Source organism: Eimeria acervulina, genomic scaffold (assembly GCF_000499425.1).
Source record: "Eimeria acervulina Houghton genomic scaffold, Eah_scaff652, whole genome shotgun sequence".
Classification (NCBI taxonomy): Eukaryota; Apicomplexa; class Conoidasida; order Eucoccidiorida; family Eimeriidae; genus Eimeria; species Eimeria acervulina.
The window spans coordinates 1-20,283 of record NW_013547221.1 but is presented as its reverse complement, the minus strand read 5'-3'; the positions used below and the strand labels follow the sequence as shown (position 1 = coordinate 20,283).

At 45.7% G+C, this 20,283-nt stretch overlaps 2 protein-coding genes across 2 annotated transcripts; both read right to left on the bottom strand.

The window, feature by feature from the left end:
* Positions 1 to 3,815: 3,815 nt before the first annotated feature.
* Positions 3,816 to 6,515, bottom strand: EAH_00045500 (hypothetical protein, conserved; the record flags this gene model as incomplete). Its single annotated transcript, XM_013391592.1, has 6 exons — positions 3,816 to 3,999; positions 4,392 to 4,537; positions 4,973 to 5,202; positions 5,560 to 5,617; positions 6,070 to 6,121; positions 6,385 to 6,515. 6 exons carry the CDS (start codon positions 6,513 to 6,515, stop codon positions 3,816 to 3,818), a joined length of 801 nt encoding a protein of 266 aa, XP_013247046.1.
* A 2,480-nt stretch (positions 6,516 to 8,995) lies between these two features.
* EAH_00045490 (hypothetical protein) lies at positions 8,996 to 19,653 on the bottom strand (the record flags this gene model as incomplete). The annotated part of the gene is made up of 16 exons (XM_013391591.1): positions 8,996 to 9,112; positions 9,371 to 9,491; positions 9,724 to 9,896; positions 10,571 to 10,918; positions 11,515 to 11,768; positions 12,366 to 12,483; positions 13,128 to 13,259; positions 13,725 to 13,784; positions 14,289 to 14,524; positions 15,173 to 15,288; positions 15,982 to 16,232; positions 16,844 to 16,942; positions 17,624 to 17,798; positions 18,262 to 18,449; positions 18,845 to 18,936; positions 19,566 to 19,653. The coding sequence occupies 16 exons, from the start codon at positions 19,651 to 19,653 to the stop codon at positions 8,996 to 8,998; spliced, it is 2,568 nt and encodes an 855-aa protein (XP_013247045.1).
* Positions 19,654 to 20,283: the final 630 nt, after the last annotated feature.

Below are 20,283 nucleotides of genomic sequence, written 5' to 3'. Positions count from 1 at the left end.
CAAGCACAGAGCCTGCAAGCACAGAGCCTGCAAGCACAGAGCCTGCAAGCACAGAGCCTGCAAGCACAGAGCCCGCAAGCACACAGCCCGCAAGCACAGAGCCATCTACCACGCAGCCGTCTACCACTCATCCGGCTCACACGCACCCTGGAAGGACGAAACCCTGCACCGGCACTGAAGAGCCGCCAGTGGAGGAGGAGGAGCCATGCAGGATCACCATCACCACGACAGTTGACTGCTTTGTCAAGTTCTTGTACAGAATTCTTCCAATACTGCAGCCGAGTGATGCCCAATCAATCTCTACCCATCTTAGAGGAGCGCATGCATGATGGTAACGGTCAATATATTACAGTCAATATATTACCCACATTGGACAAACAAATGCGTCATGTGTTCACATGCACCAACTCATGTTTTACCACTCTTACTCTTTTGAATATTTTCATCAATGCCACGCCTCAAGGCGTCCTGTAAAGTTTTTGCCCGCATCCTTCTTCCGTTTCTAGTGAAACGCTCTAATGCCGGTTAGCTGGATTGTGTTCGCAGTCCTGATTCAACCGAGGCGGGTAGCTGGCTAACTTTTGTCATGTTTTCACAAACGGAGCTCGTGTGCAAGGTTGTGTCTCTCGCCACTGCATCCTACAATCTTGTGCACTCCAGTCGTTACAAACTGCCTTTGCTTTAGTCTACAATTTGCATCGTTAGTTGCACAGTGATGAAAGTAGAAAGTACGCAACAGATTTAGTGCATTTCTGCATCAAGCAAAATGCTTATGGTGTACAGGGGTTAGCGAGAAACGGGGTTTGATGGGCGGGTTGACCTCAATGACGACTTTTCGCGAGGATCCACGGACATTCATAGAAGTGAAGCCAACCCTGTTCCGTTGTGCTAGTTCGCAAAGGTGTGCAGACACGAATGCCCGTTTATACCACAAGTGGCATGAGGTCACCTGCTTGCGGATCTGGCCTTAGTTGATGTAGGTAACGGGCAGTGGGATGTACACGGAGTGAACAGGAACAACCGTCGATATCCTAGAGGTAGAGACTCTGTATAATACTCTCGGCGGCTACTCCCCGTGTTGCGGCTTCCACGGAAGGGACGCTCCTACGCCTTTCCCTGTGGCCTAAACAATTTGAAGATTGCAGAAACCTCCTCGCCAACGAGCACCCGAAATTCTGTAAACACGGCTATAGGGTGAATCGATCAGGTACTCTTCCGCGCGCTTTGTGCTCTCTTGAAGCTTCAATGAAGATGCAATGCAAGTGAGAGTTCTCTTTAAACGTGAGCCCCGTTAACCACACGCAGGAACTCGAATATGATGGTGGAAGAGCTCGTGGTTGGGCGAAAGTCTCTGTGACAATAAGCGCCAGTGATTGCAGTATGCCTTCATGCTCATGCGTTTCTTCAGCAGCGCCGACAGCGCCATTGCAGGCGCAATGCTAAGCGCCTAGCCGAGGCTTTCAAGGTCCCTCGGTCATATCACATAAGGCTGTGAGAAGGACTTCCAGCGAGGAATGGCAAAATATAAGTTGGGACTAGTGCATCTATTGACAGTTTTTGCTGTTCCGCGGAAGTGCGGAGGGGTCCATGGGTTCGTTTCGATGGTGCAAGACATAGTGGGGGCGTATCTAGTCTTGCTAAATGCGGATAACTCTCTCCCAAGTGCCAAAGCACCTTCACCAGACCATAATCCCCGCTGGCTGTGCTTGAATATCGAATGGCTCAGATGGCCCCTGAAGCCTGAGTGACTCCCTGCAGGTCGGCGTCTTTTGCAGTGTCCCCAGGCATCTGCTAGGGAGAAGAAAATCTGTTAAATGACAGCTGAAAGTGGCGAAGAGTCTCGAGGAATGGAATGAGCACGGATCGGAGCCCGCACGTACACAAAACACACATGCCAACGGAAACGTGGACCCACATACCACCTAGTGCGGGATTACCAAGGTGCTATTCTTCCCACTGGGTCAGCGCAGCAACACATGCAACGAGCGCAAACAACTAAGTTCCGATATTTAAGGTTTCCAATGAGTGAGAGCATGGTGGATTCACAGAAGGTGTTCAACAGCGTGTTGCTGTGTCCCCCCTTTCATCTCATGTAACAGAATAATTTCAAGAGATGACTCATAACACAGGGGATGGAAAGGCAAAGGCAGAACAATATGGCTTTTTTTTAAGCACCAGATTGTCTCTACTTAGTAATATTCCTCTGCACCTTTTTATAGTTGGACTGGCTGCTCTCGTAGAGTGTCCGTTCAAACTTGTGCCGTTCATCTGATGTGCAATGGGTCTAAACTTTCGTATTTTTTCTTTAGTCTAGTGCTTTTATGCACTATGCAATAGCTAGTGCAGCCAGCGGCACCCACGCAGCTTAGCACACTGAGGTGCCAAGTAAACCAAAACCCCGACTTCCTCCTTTTTCAGTCAGGGATATCAAAAAACGGGATATTGAAGGCTGAAAAAACAAAGCAGGGTAGACAGATGGAGTTAGTTTCACTTGATTTGGAGCAAGGGAAGAACGGGAAAGACTACTTTTGGCATTTGTTTGACTTTATTGAAAACGGACAAGTAAACGACGGCAGTGAACTAAGCTGTGTTCATTGTGAGATATACTCATTGCCAAAGCTGTGCGTTCGCTCTTGATTTTTCGTCATTGCCTTGAAACTCAGCGCAAGATGAACAGGGATTTTGGACGCTGTTGCAATTATTGAGCAGTAAATGGTGTCGTTGTACCCCTTTAATAGTTCAATCGAAGCGCCAAATGTTAAACATGACTGGAGTTGAGTTCAGCTCTGCAAGAAGCTGAACACACCTTCACGCTCCCCGTACTAGACTACAGCTGGTGGAGAATATTGGTGGATGCCTGAAAGCATCCGTCGAAGACTTCTATGATATATGCGATTAAGTCTGGAGATAGATGCAGTTGGCCGGCTTTGCGGAGTTCGTTCACTTTACATATTTTCCACCTCAGAAACAAGGGATCCCTCTGCATCAAGACAGCACGGCTTCTTTGTTGGCAGCCCCCTCTGAAGAAACAAATAGTGGGCATTTTTAGCTGCACTATCATTTAGTACTCGCAATTTGAGTTTATTTCATATTTCGCCCCCGCCATCCTCAGAAAGTATGCGTGCAGTGTGCAAGTTGTTCAAACTGGGAATGCTGAACAGAGAAATTCAATAGGTTGGACCTTCCTTGCACTTCTCCCTATTAAATAATCATGCGAGATGGGGGTGCCGATGCTTTTTAGATGGAGTGAATGGAGTAACTAACATTTATTGATAAACAAATGCTGAAGCCGCTTCACCAACCCGAGGGTCTGCCTTGCAGCTGTGGCACGAGTCGAGTGATAATAGTAGTAAGAATAAGTGGTAATAATAATAATAGTTATAACAATAATAATAATAGTAATCGTAACAACAGTAAATACTACTAGTAGGAAGGGGGTGTAATAGAGGTTGTGATGAACAAGGCGCATTTGCAGCATCCGCAGCATCCTGCAATGTAAAAGCTGTTATCTCTTCCTCTCTTTAAAATGTTGGTCGTAATAAAATGGTGTCTCTGCAAGGCTGCTGCTGCCGTTTGAGGGGCAGAGGGACTATATACAATGCAGAGGAGAGGAGCCCCATGAGCGGTTAAGTAGCAGCGTGCTAACGGCCGGCACCTCAGCAGCAGATGCTGCTGTGGTGTGTCTCTCCCGCAGACACAACAAAATCGGCGACTCCATGTCCTGTTTGAGGCTGCTGCCCTCCAGAGGTAATGATTGAAAAGGAGAGTGTAGGAACGTAGTAGTGCTGTGTGGTCCTAAAGGAGTTGGGTTTTGCTTAGAGCTCGTCGTGGGTTTCTCCTTCTTCTGTTGCTCCGTTTCCGAAGAACAACAATTGCGGTTGAGCCAGCCAGTTGTCCGACGGCTTCGCCCACGACCAAGAAGAAGGCTGTCCCTTCATCACTGACACCTCCAAATGACTCGCGATAGGGCAGCCCCTGCCGCAGTTGCTGTACGTAAACCTGCACACAGGCACCCCAAGCACGCAACGCATTACACAACAAACACCATAGATTCAAAAACAGGAATCAGATGAACAGCAAGGCACAGAACAAACCTAAGCGAAGCAAACTGCGCTGTGACAACCCAAATGCGCAGAAAAAAGAAATACAAGCGCCAGCATTACAAACATACACACTGGGATGATAAAGAGACACAAAACGACAGCCGCGAGAGGCAGACAGACAAATTGATTCTGAACGTGCTGCACATTGTCTTCGTCCGCAGTAAAGGCCCATTAAGTGAATTGTTCTCAGAAATAGTATTTAAAGTTGTTGGCTTCAAAGCAATACAACCCCAACCAACACGCAGCTCGCAGCAAAGGGAAAGAAGGCTGCCCTGCAGCGAGACGAACACGTGTTGTTTAGAAGCTTGTAGATTTGCATTCAGCAGAACATTTTTCAACTTCACGGGGGCACCCGACCGCCACACGTCTCCGCCTTTGGCGCATTCAACCACAAACGCCGATTCGGCACCCTCGGGACCTGGGGAGGCCCCCACCTGCAGCGGAAGAAGAAAGGCAGAGAACGAGCTGGCAGACAAAGAATAAAAACGCGAAGAAAGATATAATACAAAGAAGGACAAAGACAAGGAACGAGGTAACAGACAGAAGCAGAATACAGAAAGGTACTACGGACAAGGAAGGACATTATAGCGAAGAAGAAAGGAGACGACCGAAAACGCAGAGGAAGACTATAGAGAAGAAAGAGGCCGCCTACACCAAAACCTAAATCTAAAGAAAAATCAAGAGGGAAACAGTAGAAGACGAAGAAGAGGAAAGAAACGGCACACCAGAGGGAGGAAATCCGAACACCACCGAAGAACACCCGACAGCCAACAACAAATGGCGGAAAACAGCAAACAACCGGAAGAAGCATCAACAAACAATACACAAACACCAAAGTACAAACAATAAAAGAAAAGAGTTCGTCATACCTCGTAGTTGGGAGAGAGGGGCGCTTCTGCCCTTCCTGCCTTCAGTGCTGCCTGACTGCTGACGTGTTGCAGCAGCACACGAGCACCGCAAGGAACAGACACACCGGCACCAAAAGAAGAAGAAGGTGATGAGGTGAGAGGAAGACTGGGGTCGAAGGGGGAGAGGAGACCGCTTACTACAGGCCGCACTTGCCACAGAGAGGAAGACGGCGACTCAGAAGGCGGCTGTGCTGTCTATTGCAACAAAACACAGAGAAGAATAAAGGCAAACTTGCAGTTACTTATTGCTCTAGCAGTCAACAAACAATAAAAAGGAAGGAACCCGTCCACACAAAGCACCTGCACACTGCAATGTGTATGCGCAGCAGCAGCAACTGCTGCTGCAGGAGGCACAGCAGCAGTAGGACCTCGAGCAACAGCAGATGAATGCGCTTTGATATACCCACCGTTTAGAAGCGAGCAACGGAAAGATAAAGCAAGGGGTAGATAGAGAAAGACAGGGATAACAAATAAAGAGATACACAAGCAGAACTAGATACAGACAACTCCAATACAAATACAACGAGAAGATACACAGACGCACGGACTGTCTCCCTCTGCAGCACATTTAAGCCCCACTGTTATAGTGCTTGCAGGAATAACACTCTACAAAGCACTCAAGACGGACAAGGGGATGAAGACTAAAGAAGCGAAATTTGGATACAGACAATATTACACACAGAGTGCAGAGAAAAGCCGAAAAAAACGGTTGACAACGGTTGAAGGAATAACGAAAGAAGAAGCAGAAAAAAAGAGGAGACAATAGGAGAGCCAAAAACGAAACAGACAAAAATAAACGGAGATACAAACAGACAACGGAATTTAGGTCCGAGATAAAACATGAAGAGAAAGACAAAGACAAAAGTACAGAGACAGAGGCAGACAACGAAAGAAAGGCAACAACAACAAAGCAGGCACAAGGACAACAGGAAACACAGACGCCGAAAAGAACAGAAAAAAAGAAGATGAGGCGGCCACCAATGAAACAAATCACACAGGAGGAAGACAAAGGAGAAGCGGCTGAAGAGAGATAAAAGAGAAGAGCATGAAGGGCTTACGACGGCCTGGCCAGCTGAAGAGGAACCCCACGATATCTTCCCTGAATAAAGTCTGCGGGTACAGACAAACGGAATATGCAGCGCAATGCTTGTGCTAATAATTAATATTGCCTTGTGTGCAGCTGTAGGCAACCGACAAGAATGGAAAACCAACCGAGATGCACAATGTACTGGTGGCCTAGTGCATGACTAGTAGAAGGACCAGCAGGAACGGAAAAAAAAACGTGCTGCAGCAGCAGCACTTCAGCTCTAGCAGCAGCAGCAACAGCAGCAGTAGTTGCTGCTGGTGAGTGCAGCAGCACAGCCCAATCTTACTTGTGCCCGGATGCCTCGTGTACGAGGGCGATAGCGCTGCCGAAGGTGACAGGCTGCTGAGCTGCTTCTGCTCTCTGTGCTACGGCCGAGAAGAAAAAAAACAAAAACAAACTACAGGCAGTCGCCCCCATTGGCAGACGCTTCATTATACCCCAACTGCAAGTAGAAGAGAGACAGCGGGGCACAGAAAGCAAAGGAGACAGACAGACACCAAAAACTGAGCACAGACAAACAGAGAGAAGAAAACTAAGTGAGGAGGGCGGCGAGTTGAACCGAACGGAAACTGACGAGACAGAGGAGCCTAAAGATGATCAGCCGAAAACAAGGGGAAAGCCTCGGCTAAAGAGGCTCATGAGGTACAATACGCAAGTAAGAAAAACACAAATGAAAACAAATTAAAACGAGAAGCAGAAGAAGAAAACCAGCCTTTTCTCTACAGGCAGACGACGTGAACCAATTCAACTCAGGCAAATGAGCGTCGACCACGAGATCCTCAAGCAAGGGAAGGAAAACATGCTTATATATATTATTTTCGAGGTTTACTCAATTAACGCAACCCAGGAACCATCTAACGAAGAGTATTATCTCCTCCTCCGTCCTAGACGTTCTCAGCAACCCACGGCCTTCGCATGCGTCCTCAGGTGGTGGCGGCTGTGCCTTGAATTGACGAAAGCGACGAACATACCGACTTCATTAAATTAAAATCAAAGCAAACACCTCAATAAAAATTGACAAAAGCAGCTCGTCTGTCACAAGATGTCAGAGAGAAGCATAATTGGGGGTCAGACAAGCGGCGGCGCTTTCTCTCGATGGCCTCGGGACGAGCTTACGTCGTATTTACAGTGAAAAAAGCAACAAAGACGTATTAATTAAGTTATTAATTTAATTATCTGTCAGTTGAAGAAACAAATTAACGTATTTGGTAATTGGGGGAACAATTTGTTATTGTAAGTACAAATGAATCATTAATAATTTAATCTACTAATTAAAGCCACTTTATACACGCTGACATAAATTTGTGGCCACAGAAGGCAATAAAGAGAAGCAGACCTTTGGATTTTGACCCCTCTGATTCCCGCGTGATGAACAGACCTCCTGCGCTTGTGTCGGGCTTTTCAACGACAGTATGAATGCATATATCCACGGTGTATTTAACACCCTATATCCACATATGCAGTTGCCGCAGGCATTGAAGAAGAGTAGCAGCCTTTAGTGAGCCTTCGGGCAACACTATCTAAACTTATGGCTCGGAGGAATTATACTGCAAGGAAGTATACTGCAATTATATATATATATATATATATCTATATAATGTATATTTATATTTAGAGCAGTGTCGCCTTCGATACCAGCCAACCGCTCTACAGCCCTACAGTGCAAAACCCACAAGGGCATAAACAGCGCTATGCCCCTACTAAATACTAGAGGCACCATCGAATCGTGTACGTACCTAACTTCAACTACAGACACGAATTGCATTCCCCCACAAATGCATGTGTAATTGTATATAGTGCATAGGTGAGTAGGTGGGAGTCTACAGACTCCTCAGGGTTTGATTGGTGCCTGAGGCTAGCAAATAAGCTACTTTAGACGATACTTCTACGTTCACATACATAAGCGAGTCCTAAATCTCTAGGTTGCTTCATTTGGGCAATGTGCAGGGTAAGCTACTTCTGACCGTTTGTTCTTCAAGCTGCCTTTGTGTTTAATATTTTGCTGTTTCATCAAAAGATGGAAAGGGAAGAGAGGAAAAAATCCCTCTCACTGCGTTTTCTGTGTCGGGCGTCCTCTGCCATTTGCCAAAAGACCCAAAACAAACCCACGAAGAAACAGAGGCGACAAAGGGAAGCAATACTACTTAAACTTCACCCGCTCTCTTTCGTCTCTCTAGCGGCCTGCGTTAAGGCACCTCTCACAGAAGAAGCCGTCCCCTTTACGGCTTCATGCATGCACGCATGAGCGGAATGTGCCAGGTAGCGGCCAGGTAGCCTAGCCACAAGCCATCAGCTGGATGCCAGCCAGCGAGCAGCAAGTTACCGGCTAGCTACCAGTTGGCACTTTAAACATCGGCACTGCGCTGTCCGCCCCTCCCCAGCACAACGATAGCGAGAAGGAATGTGAAAAAGATACGCGGCAACCGACAGCAGAAATGAACAACAAAGGACAGGAGACCGAGAAGGGATAGAGAAGCAGAAGAAGCGTAAGTTGCGAGGAGGAGGGTTTGGTTCAGGATAGAAATGAGATAAGCCAAAGCATGGCCTAAAGGATTTAACACGTATTTCCACAACATAACCAAGTTTGGTGGTCAGTATAGCAGTGGTGGCGGTCTGTTCCAGTCTTTATCTCTCTACCACAGATATTACTATGGGCATGCAGCCAAGCACGCAAGTGACAGAGAGCCATGCAAACAGCGGCTGTTCCTTGGTTTATATACAATTCCACGCTTATTCAACAGGTCGGCCGATGGGGGGGAGTGAGACGCACTGGTGCAGCGATGCTCTGCAGCCGTGCATGCATGCATTGTGTAAATTGCGACGGCGTTTCACCATAACGACAATTATTAATATCTACGGCATAATAACAGCACGATGCCTTAACAAGACTGATGCTTTCACTCCAATGCTTCATCATCATCCCCATCCTCTTGCGTTTTCACCTCCTGAACGACCAACTTGGTTCCGTACTTGGTTCCAGGCCGGCAGTTGCCCGCTTCGTCCAACTCACAGATCTGTTGAGAAAAAACAACTAGGAGCTGGAAAAGTAAAAACTAAAACAAAGAAATTACCTTTATTTAAAAGCGCGAAAAACGGCAACAAAGGCGAGTAGAACAACAACGACGGACTCAAGGACTCAACAAACAACCACAATGACCAATGAAGTACATGACGACTACTTAAATAGACGACACCAACGACGACAACTGGAACAACAAAATGAACAAACATAACAATAAGCGCATAATGCCTGTCTACTGCAAGCAACTTACGATGAGGTTTAGTTGGTTGGGGTTTGTGTTAGAGCGAGCCAAAACCGCTCGGTCGCCAGACTTCACCTTCCCAGATATCAACAAGGGCGCAACGCGAGGCTTTATGTACTTCTCCAAATACCTACAACCAACATGACAGTACGGAAACAAACAAACAATGCACAACAACAACAGCAGCAGCAGTAAGGGCAGTACCACCCGTAGCAGCAGCAGCAGCAGCAGTAACAGCGGCCTCATCGCCACCACCAACAGCAGCAGCAACAGCAGGACCATCACTATCAACAACAGCGACGGCAGGAACAGCAGCAACTCCAGCAGCAGAACGCGCTCACACGAGTGAGCCAGGCGCTTACTTTCCCATTCTGCGCCCTCCGTATTTATACGAAGAGGCTCTTTCAAGGATGAACGTCATGGCGGAATCGGTCACCTTAAAGTCAACACCTTTGGCTGCCAAGCTTCTCGTTAAGCCAGCCAACTTCAGGCTCAACACACCCTTCAACGCCGCCGTGTTTAGAGGCTCAAATATCTAAACAAAGCACAATACCAATATATATGCATATATATATATATATATATATGTTTGCATGGATTATGCAAACGAAATAATGCATGGACACCACCACTGTTCCAAGCTACCACAGGCATAGGCGCGCAATACGAACATGCAGATACCTCGCCCCTGGCATCTTTTCTGTCGCTCTTCTGTCTCCTTTCTGTCTCTTCTATTTCAGCCATCGCTGTCATACAAGTGCGCTTCCCCCCCCCAACGCCTTTCTGCGTCCTTATGAATGCCTCGGTCCTTCATTGTCCTCTCTCCTATTCAATTAATCTACTTCTAGTTTTTTGTTTACTTCTAGTTTTTTGTTGTTGTCTTTCAACTCACCTCTGCAGCCTACAAATGCATCGCTTGTTTGCGCTAGCGTCTCTGTGTGAGTCCGTTGGCCTCCTCAGTTCCATCCGTTTTTGTGTATTGTAGCAATCCCTACAGCAGCGTCTATATGCCTATCTATCTATCTATACGCCTATTGATCAATACGGGCATATCTTTCTACGTGTGTATCTTCTATCTGTCTGTGTACCGGTCGATCTATCACTCTGTCTGTATGTGTATCTGTCTATCCATCTATCTGTCAATCTATGTCTACCTGCCTGCCTAGGAATCTGTCTGCGTTGATAATTGTCTTGTTGTTTTTGTCTTACAATAATTTCACTCATTCTTCCGATGACCTGCGGCTTGAAGTAGCCGAGGACCTCCTTCATCACGCTCTGTCGCATCCTTTTTAAAATGTCTCTAGGCGATTTGCCGCTGCCTTTAAAACCGCCGGTGGCTGCAGCAGCCGGCTCCTTGCCGCCGTTGCCGTCTTCTGCTGCCCCCCCTGCTGCTGTTTCAGTTGTTCCTGCCTTCTCGTTAGACGCAGACAAAGCACGAGCTTCTTTATAACCCTCAAGGATATGTTGCTGGCCAATGTTTGATGTCAAAATAATCAAACAATTCGTAAAGTCAACCCGGTTCCCCTTCGAATCCGACAGATGGCCCTCGTCCAACATCTACAAGCAAACCACAAAATAACACACAGCCCCCACTACCCCCTAAATCCCAAACCCTAAACCGAAACGCGAACGTCTAGACCCTAAATCTTAAACCCTGAGAAGGGTTAGGAATGAAACAAAAGAAACACGTCACATTCAATATGCGCCCCAAGCGGTGTGCGAGCAACAACGAGCCTTGGCAAGATGTTCAGTACTTAGCAACTCCTAACTACGCATTCTCCCTCTGAGACGGTTTCTCTGGATCTGTTCTTTCTGCTCTGTCTGTGAAGTTTGCATCTTTCTATTTCGGTGTTTCTCCCTCGTTCACCAGAGCATCCTGTCTATTTATCTGCTTGTCTTCCCTATCTCCGTTCTTATTATTATATTCTCACCGCAGTTCTTGTGATTCTTTTTCCTACTCCTATTCGAAGTCTTACTATTTGTATAGTGGTATTTATCAATTATTATTTTCTTCTACAGTTGCTACTAATAAGACGAGTTTGTGTCTTGCGCTTCCCTTGCCAGCTGCTACCTCGTTTCCTCACTGGAAGGAGAGACAAGGTTTTTGTGTGCATCTTGTATTATTTGGTTTCTCTATAAAAATACTTCCTTACAGGTAGGAGGACAGACCAAAGGTTCTTGTGTGCATTTTCTACTTCATCAAAGAGAACGACGCTGTGGGGTTTCTGGCGAACGGCTTCCGTCAGCTGGCCACCCTCGTCGTTGCCCATGTACCCGGGGGGAGGGCCGATGAGGCGAGAAATGCTGTGCGCCTCTTGGTACTCCACCATGTCCAGCCTAATCAAATTCTTCTCCGAGTCAAACATCTCCTCAGCTACGGCCTTAGCCAACTCCGTTTTACCCACACCTAAAATGGCAATCATAACGAACCACGCCAACAGAAAGCCGCCACAGTGCACAAACAAACAGGACCAAACCACAGCATACGCACGTTCACGTACATATATATATACATATATATAGCAAAAAACGAAGACAATTTTAAAAAAATTTCCATGGATTTGAAGGCTACAGATGTCTTCAAATTTCTCTCTGTGTTTGCCACCCTCTCCCAAGGAGTCCCTTCACTGCGACGAAGTGAGTCTCTGCCTTCTGCACTCGGTTGGGCTCTCCGCCTCTGTCTCTCTGTCTGTTTGTGTTTCTTTGTCTTTCTGCGTGTTTCTGTCTGTCTTTCTGCGTGTTTCTGCCTCTGCGTCTCTTATTGCCTCTCTGTATGTTCTTCTCCCTCTGTTTCTGCCTCGTCTTTTTATCTCCGTCTGTTTCTGTCCATTCCTTCTTCTATCTCTGCCTCTGTTTCTGTCTTTTCGTCTCCCCGTATTTTGCTCGTATGCGCCTGCCCTCGTTTCTTTTTCCTTTCTCCCTATCTCCCTCTCCGTCCCATTCCTGTTTTAACATAACATATTGCCATTTCGGTTATTTGTTCATTTGTTTTTTATTGTCTTACCTGAAGACCCTAAAAACATGAACGTGCCGAGGGGTTTATTCTTTGGACTGAGACCCGCCCGCTGGATCGCCAGCGCATCCGCCACTGCTTTCACTGCCTGCTGCTGCCCAATAACTCGCTGTACAAGAACAAATACAAACACAAGAAAATAAAAAATAGATTCGCTGTAGACATAGCAGTAATGATGTGATCAATTTATATTGGAAAGCTGGCCAGCGACTTTCCACATATAATAACAGGACCAAATATAAGTAATACAGAAAAGGAGTAACGTAAAATCAAAAACAATATATAGATTACGTATTATACATGCTGGTAAAGACGAACAAAAGGATAATAATATTGATATTTGTGCGTTTCTCAACATTTGTAGAAGTGTACCGCCAACATAATCCGTATCAACAAATGGAGAAAAATCGAATTAAATACAAACTCCATAATAAAGAAAAAAGCAACGCAGGAACACAAGACAACAAAATGCACCGAAACACAACGCATGCATGGACTGTATGCATGCGTTGTGTTTCGGTGCGTTTTGTGTAGAGGTGAAGTGCAGAGTCTATTGCCACGAAGAAAACGACCTATTGACTAATACACCTTTGCCGATGTACGCCTTCTAAAACAAGCGTTATTGCTGAGCTGCAGCCTGTTCATACGGGATGTCTGTACCAGTGTTATACGACAGCAATAATGGTTTGCTGCATTAAGCAACTGCTAATTCACTGCAGCCCGACGCAGAAAGGGTGTCAGTGATGGGCGTACCGAAGAAAGAATATCTGCGAGCCGAAGTACCCTCGAGATCTCGTCTTCTGTCATTTTGCCGAGAGGAATACCCGTCCACAAATGCAATATGTGCGCCACGTCATGCAAACTCAACGCCAAGCGACGCCCATTCTGAGAGCAGCAGCAACAATAGCAAACCAAAAACAGCAGCAGCATAGGCATTAGCAGAAGTGGCAGTTACTGTGAGTTCGTGCCTCTGTTGGACCCGGCAGCATTTCATACAAGCAGTAAAACGGAGAGCCCGACGGTGAGCGAGGAAAATCCGAACACGAATGCAAACAAAGCAAAAGAGGAGGAGACGTGGAGGCGGAGAGACACACAGATGGATACAGAGACAGAGAGACAACAAACAGAGACAGGCAAAAAAGCGGAAGAAGAAAAAAACCATGGGAGACAGGACGTGCGCAAAGAAGAATAAGGAGGATAACAACAACAAGCCCCTCGGAAAACCGAGAGAAGAAATAATTTAAACCCGCTCTTAACCGAACGAAGGACTGCTGCATGCAATACAAGCAAATGCCTAAAACAAATGACAAAACCACAAGGGAAAAGCAAACAAGCAACAAAGGAACCTACAGCTGTCAGCTCCTCGAGAGCAGCCAACTCGTCTTTCCACTTCTGCAGCTCTTCAGCTGCCTGAACATCGCAGATAACAACAAGAAAAGACGACAATAGGGCCATGAAGAAACTACAAGAAGACAATCGAACCGAGCGAGGACGCCATATGAATTGCACAGACAAAACTAAAAAGGAAACAATTGAAAGAACAGAACCTAAGTTCGGAAACAAGCAAATGGAGACGCGAGAAGCCAGAGGTGTAGAGAGAGATGTTCAAGCGATTCATCAAGAATCGAAGGAACAAGGCAACAGAGAAACAGACAGAAACGCAACCCAAAAATGAAGAGAAAATGAACGCGGAGAAACGCACACACAGGAGAAACAGATGAAGCCTCGGCAGTGCCATCAGCCCCAGCAACAGCATCTACAGCAGCAGCAGCGGCCGCAGCAACAGTAGCAGCAGCATCTCTAGCAGGGTTTGAATACCTATTTTGCGCGCTCGTGCTGGTGTTAATTAATACAATTAGCAAACAATGTTATTATATACTAATAAACTGATCAGAGAACGTCTTCCTGTGATACCGTTTCGTCTTTCTTTTTTCCTGCCTCTTCAATTTTTCTCTTCAGGACTACAATTTGCTTGTTGTGCGAGACCTTTTTCCAAGAGCACGCCTCGTCCAACAAGTCGAGGGCCTTATCCGGAAAGGACCTTTGCTTTACGTACTGATCTGACAGAGCCACAATTCCCTCCAACACCTCATCTGACAAATCAACGCTGTGAAATTTCTCGTAGTTGGTTTTCACCTTCTTCAGGATTGCTGCGAACAACACGCAGCACAACAGCGTCTTTCAAATGAACAAACCAACCATGCAATCAATCTATAAATCAGCAAATTAATAGAGAGTATACCGATAAATAAATATAACATATATATGGACTGCGTACACTTGGTGTTTAGGAAGACAGAGCAGAAAAAGAAACACTGCCATTACACGTACAAACGCGGTGACGCAAACAAATACAAAAACGATTATACAAGCAAATACAAACAGATGAACACAGCAAGAGGCCACTACAGACGCATACAACAAACGTGATGCAAACAAATACAACGAAGCAAGACACAAACAAGCAAGCACAACGCATATAAACAAACAGTCCAACATTTACCGGCACGCAACCCAAGCTATATGGGAAAACAAAGAAATGCTAACAGACAAATAGACAATAATTGCACAAAAGCAAAGCAACATACGAAGAAATGCAACAAATGCCGGCCTACATACAGACTCTACTATTATAGTTAGCTACACACTAAAACCGGGAACTCAACACAAAGTAAATCCCCACACAGGCAACAGCCGAAGCAAAAACACCAACAAGAGCAGGCGCAACGGGAGCAGCAACGAGAGGAACAGCAGCAGCTGCAGCAGCATTTGTTGTCATGTATGGTGTTGGTGCTGACAAAGAGCCCTTTCTTTGCTCGGCGCTTCAACGACGATATTTTGGAATCGGCGGCAGAAGGCGGCGTCCTTTTCAATGTGTAACTTGTATTCTTCTAAAGTTGTCGCACCTACCAAGCTAAACCAAAACAACAAAACAACAAAACGGCACAACACAGCACAATGCTAATGGCAATGAAATGATGCTGGTGTAAAGCAAACGAACAAACAACGCGAGCAACACAACAAAAAGAAACGATACCAATAACACTGACAGCAACAGCAGCAACCACAACGTGCTCTCTGAGCACAGAGAGCAGCAGCAACTGCAGCAACTTGGTGAGAACTCACCACAACACACAACTCCAACAAACAAGCAGCCGGAGAACAACAATAAAAAATAGGAAAAACCCAACCGTAACCAACAACCGAACAACGCAGCCATAAAACAACAAAACATACAAATGCAAACAAACAACACCCAAGAAAGTAAGGGGAACACAAATAAAACCCTCAAAACGGAGACATAAAAATAAACCAAAGCTCAGGAGAAAAACGACGGGCAGACAAGCAAAGTACAGCGACGAGCGACAAGCAACACTGCAAGAGCCAAAGAACAATAAGCAGCAACAACTAGAAGAGGCAGAACAAGAAGAGCAAGAACAAGGAAAAGAACAAGAAAAATAAGCACAAAGACGATGAAGCACAGGAAGACGAACGATAACAATAACGAGCATTACAGCAAGAACAGCAAGAACAATCAGAACAACCATGCCAATGAGGACAACAAGAAGACCACAAACAAGGACAGAAAAAAGACGTTGACTCTTACACGATCTCTCCTCTTGCGAGCGGCACTTTGAGTATTTGCGTTGCATCGGAAGAGCCAGAGGTTTTGCCAGCGCCGACAAGCGTATGAATTTCGTCTACGAAGAGAATAACGTCTTTTTTTCTTCTTTGCAGAAAAGTAATGATCTCCTTCATTCGCTTTTCAAACTCTCCCCGCATAGACGTGCCAGCAGACAAATTCAACAAATCAAGCGATATTATCCGCCGCCCTCGCAAACCCTTAGGCACTGCACCCTAAGCAAAAGCAAACAAAAAACAAACAAGCAAGTAAATGAATCAATGCATGACTACGCAAACGAACGAACATACGCAGACGACAGACCCCACACAACCAACCAACAAATGCCACCATGGCAGATAAGCAAACAGATAGGCAGCTAGCCAAACCGAAAATTGAACACAGAGCCAGCTAGCTCCACAGCTAGCCAGTTAACTAGCTCCACACACACATGCACCCGCAAACATAGACCCGCGCGCAATTGCCCTAGGAGATGACTTTATGAACAGATAAATGGGAAACAGATACGCACAGATCCAACAACAATTGCTCAGACCCTAGTCAGCTAGCGCACCTCATGCCAGCCAGATAGCTCCATAACTAGATGACCAGCTCAACAACAAACATGCTCGACAGCAGGCTAGTTTGATAGCTATATAACTAGATAACTTGCTATTCAGCTGGCTACCCAGCTGGCTCGATAGCTAGCAAGCTAACGCGCTACATGGCCAGACTGAGTGCGCAGCTTTCAGGCTAGCAACTGGCATGACCCAACCAGTGCGGTGGAGGTTGATGCCCGCACAAATCCTAAACCCTAAAATTTGAACCCTAAACCGTAGGGCCTAACCTCGACAATGCGTTGAGCAAGTCCTTCGATGACAGCGGTTTTGCCAACCCCCGGCTCGCCAATCAGGAGGGGCGCCTTCGTCATCATGCGGCTCAATATCTAGGTTGAACAACAAAGTACGCAACAATACATAAATAAAACAACAAAACCGTGTGATAATTTCTAAGTACAACAACAGCCACAGAATAATTTCTAATGCACGCATCAGAAATAACACAGCAATACGACAAAATCTGAGTTAAACAGCAAAAAGCGCCCCTCGTCATTGGCGAGCAAGCATAAGCTACAAAACACGTCTAAACTGAACGAAAAAGCACACATCTAAGCGAAAACGCAAACAAACACAAAGAAACCACACCTACACTAATCAAGAAAAAACGCCAATAGAAACGATAACCTGTATTACAAGCGGAAATACAAACCAAACGAAACAGGCAAACAGGAGGGCAGGAAAAGATGGTGTGGGGAGGGGTGTGCATAAAGGCGACAAAGACAAAAAAGACAGAAATATCGTCGGCAGTAAAGAAACTGAAGCAGAGTAAGTGAGAACAGCAGAAGGAGGCGATAAGAAGAGCGAAAGAGACAATCTGCAAAAGGGAATATGATGCCCCTCTACCTCCGCCTTTGTCTCTGTTTGCATCTGTTGAAAGAAGAAGCCAAGTACAAATGAAGCAAAAAGACGCGCGCAGACCAGCGCCACGAATAAGTAGTAGTAGAAGAAGAGGAAAAGGGGCAAGAGAAAAGTTGAACGAGGACGTCTCCGGTGTGGGTGTTGCGTACCTGTGCGATCCTGTCTATTTCTTCGTCTCTGCCTATCACCGGCTGCAGCTTTCCCTTCGCTGCTTTTTCTGTCAAGTCCTCGCCGTACTGCGTTATATCAAAGTCCTTCGTCAGCTGCTCCGTTGTGCCTGAGGTGTTTGGCATCGGCGTGTTCTTGTACGCCAGGGATAGCTCCCTATACACACCATTTACATACATCATGCGCACATACACACACACATATATCGCATACTGAGAATGAAGGAGAAAGAGACAGAAAGAGAGAAGCAGCGATGCAAGCACAGCGAAAGAGACTGATGAAGAGACTTCCGCAAAGACAGACGGTCGAAAAAAACGGGAGTGAGAGATACAGGGAGAGAGAGACAGAGACAGGCAGACAGAATGAAAAAGAAAGAGGCAGGCACACTGAGGGAGAGACAGAGAGAGGGAAGAAACACAATGGAACAGCAGAATGAGATACGGGAACAGCAGCAGCAAGGTCAGTAGCAGCAATGGCAACATCGCCAGCACCAGCAACAGTAGTAACAGCAGCAGCAGCAATAGCAGCACTACCAGCGGCAGCGGCGGCAACGGCATCAGCATGGTCATCGCTCTTATCCCTCGGATAGAGCAAGCGAGGTAGCTGGGTAGCGTCGTACTCTTTAAAAAGTTCCACATCGCATCCGCTATTGACGAGTATTTTATAGAAGGTAGGACAGTAAAGAAGAGCCAAAAAGACGTGTTGCACGCCAGTTAAAGACCCTTCTGCCTCCGCTATGCGGCGAGCACGAAGAAATACCTCCGTTACTGCCGGCGTCACCTTCGCACCCCCCAACGGCACCGTCACCTGCATTGAGCAGCAAACACCAACTTTGTATTTAATGAAGTATAAAGCGACATAAGCAACTTACTACTTAATAAAGTGTAAAATAACCAACAGCTAAATAAGTGGATTGCCAAACAAATCGAAGAGAGGCACACCCAGGCGAGGAGACAAAGAAAGCGGCAGAAAGAGAAGGGAAGAGATGAAGAAAGAGTCATAGAGCGAAACACCTTAGTATTAAATGAATTACAATGCAAAAAATTCAACAGCTCATCCAATGAACTACTACGAAACAAACTGAACAGCAACAGCAACAAATAATGATAGCAAACATCGACGAGACCAACAAATAATATAACACGATCAAAACAACAACAACCATCCCAATAATATTAACAACAACATAATAATTTGCTTACTGGGGTCCTCGGCAATCTGACAAGAACGGCCTTGACGGCACCGCGGACGTGTGAAAAATCTCCGTGGCATTTTGTTATCACTTCGCGAGGCGCTGAAGTACAACACCATAATAATAATAATAGCAAGAAACTAACAAAGAGACAAAAGAACAAAAACACAAGGCGATAAATAACAAGTACATGTCATAAGAGAGGCTAATGACAATACAGTTCCTGTAATAACGACACAAAACCGACATTACAACTTGACAGCATATTAACGACATACAAGACAAAATAACAAGACAAGACGAAATACTAGTACAAAAGCACTGCATAAAAACAGGGACCGAAAAAGATTTAGACATCAACCCGATAGACAACGGCCACATCACAGAGACGACAATAGTAAGTCCAAATGATGGCAGGGACAAAAAGGCGCAAGTCCTATGTCTCCTGTGCGCTGCTCTCCGCGAGAAACCAATAAAACATAAATACACATGGAGGCAACTAAAGACAAATAAAGACAAAAAAGGCCGACTTTCAAGCCTGGGTCCTTCAAGCGCCGCCCCGATGCGCGAGTGAGAGGAAAAACGAGAAAACAACAAAGCAAACCACCACGACAAAAAAGCCGGAGGAGGAAAAAATGAAGAAACCCAAGAGACAACTAACACATACAGAAAAAATCACGACACACCAAGACAAAGCAAGACAACCATAGACGAAAAACAAGAAGACTTACTGTCAAGCCTGGATCCTTCAAGCAGTACCATCAGAAGATGAGCGAGGCAAAGTCTATCGTGATGCAGATGCCAGGCCAACGTGTCCATCGTCTCAACCATCAACTGCGCGTCGAAATTCAATTCAGAAGGGGCGCGCTAGCGAAAGCACAAAAAGCAACGCAGAAATTGGCAAGTGAATAAATAATAAAAATAGATGAATAGATACACACCCAATGAAATATAATATGTACCCATCGCCTCAACCATCAACTGCGCGCCGAAATTCAATTCAGAAGGGGCTCGCCAGCAAAAACAAAGAAAAATAATAGAACGAGGCAAAAAAGTCAACAACGAGTAGATAAATAAACAGAAGAACGGACAATAAATAAATAATACTTCAATGACACAAAATAAAGCGTCTATAGTCTGCACCATCAACTGCGCGCCGCATTAAAAATCGCCATAAAACAAACACAACACAAAACCGTAAAACAGAGAAAACTAATAAATAAAAAATAAATGCAACGAATCGAAGAAAAAAACTAATAGAATAGACAATATACGACAGCAAATAGCAAATGGAGCAGATGAACACAATAAACGACAATAAACAAAACAACAAGCAACAAGCAATAGACAACAAAAAACAAATAAATTGAGGAGCCGATTATACATCTATATATATATATATATGCGTGAGTGTGTGTGCGTGTGTGTGTGCGTGTGTGTGTGAGTGCT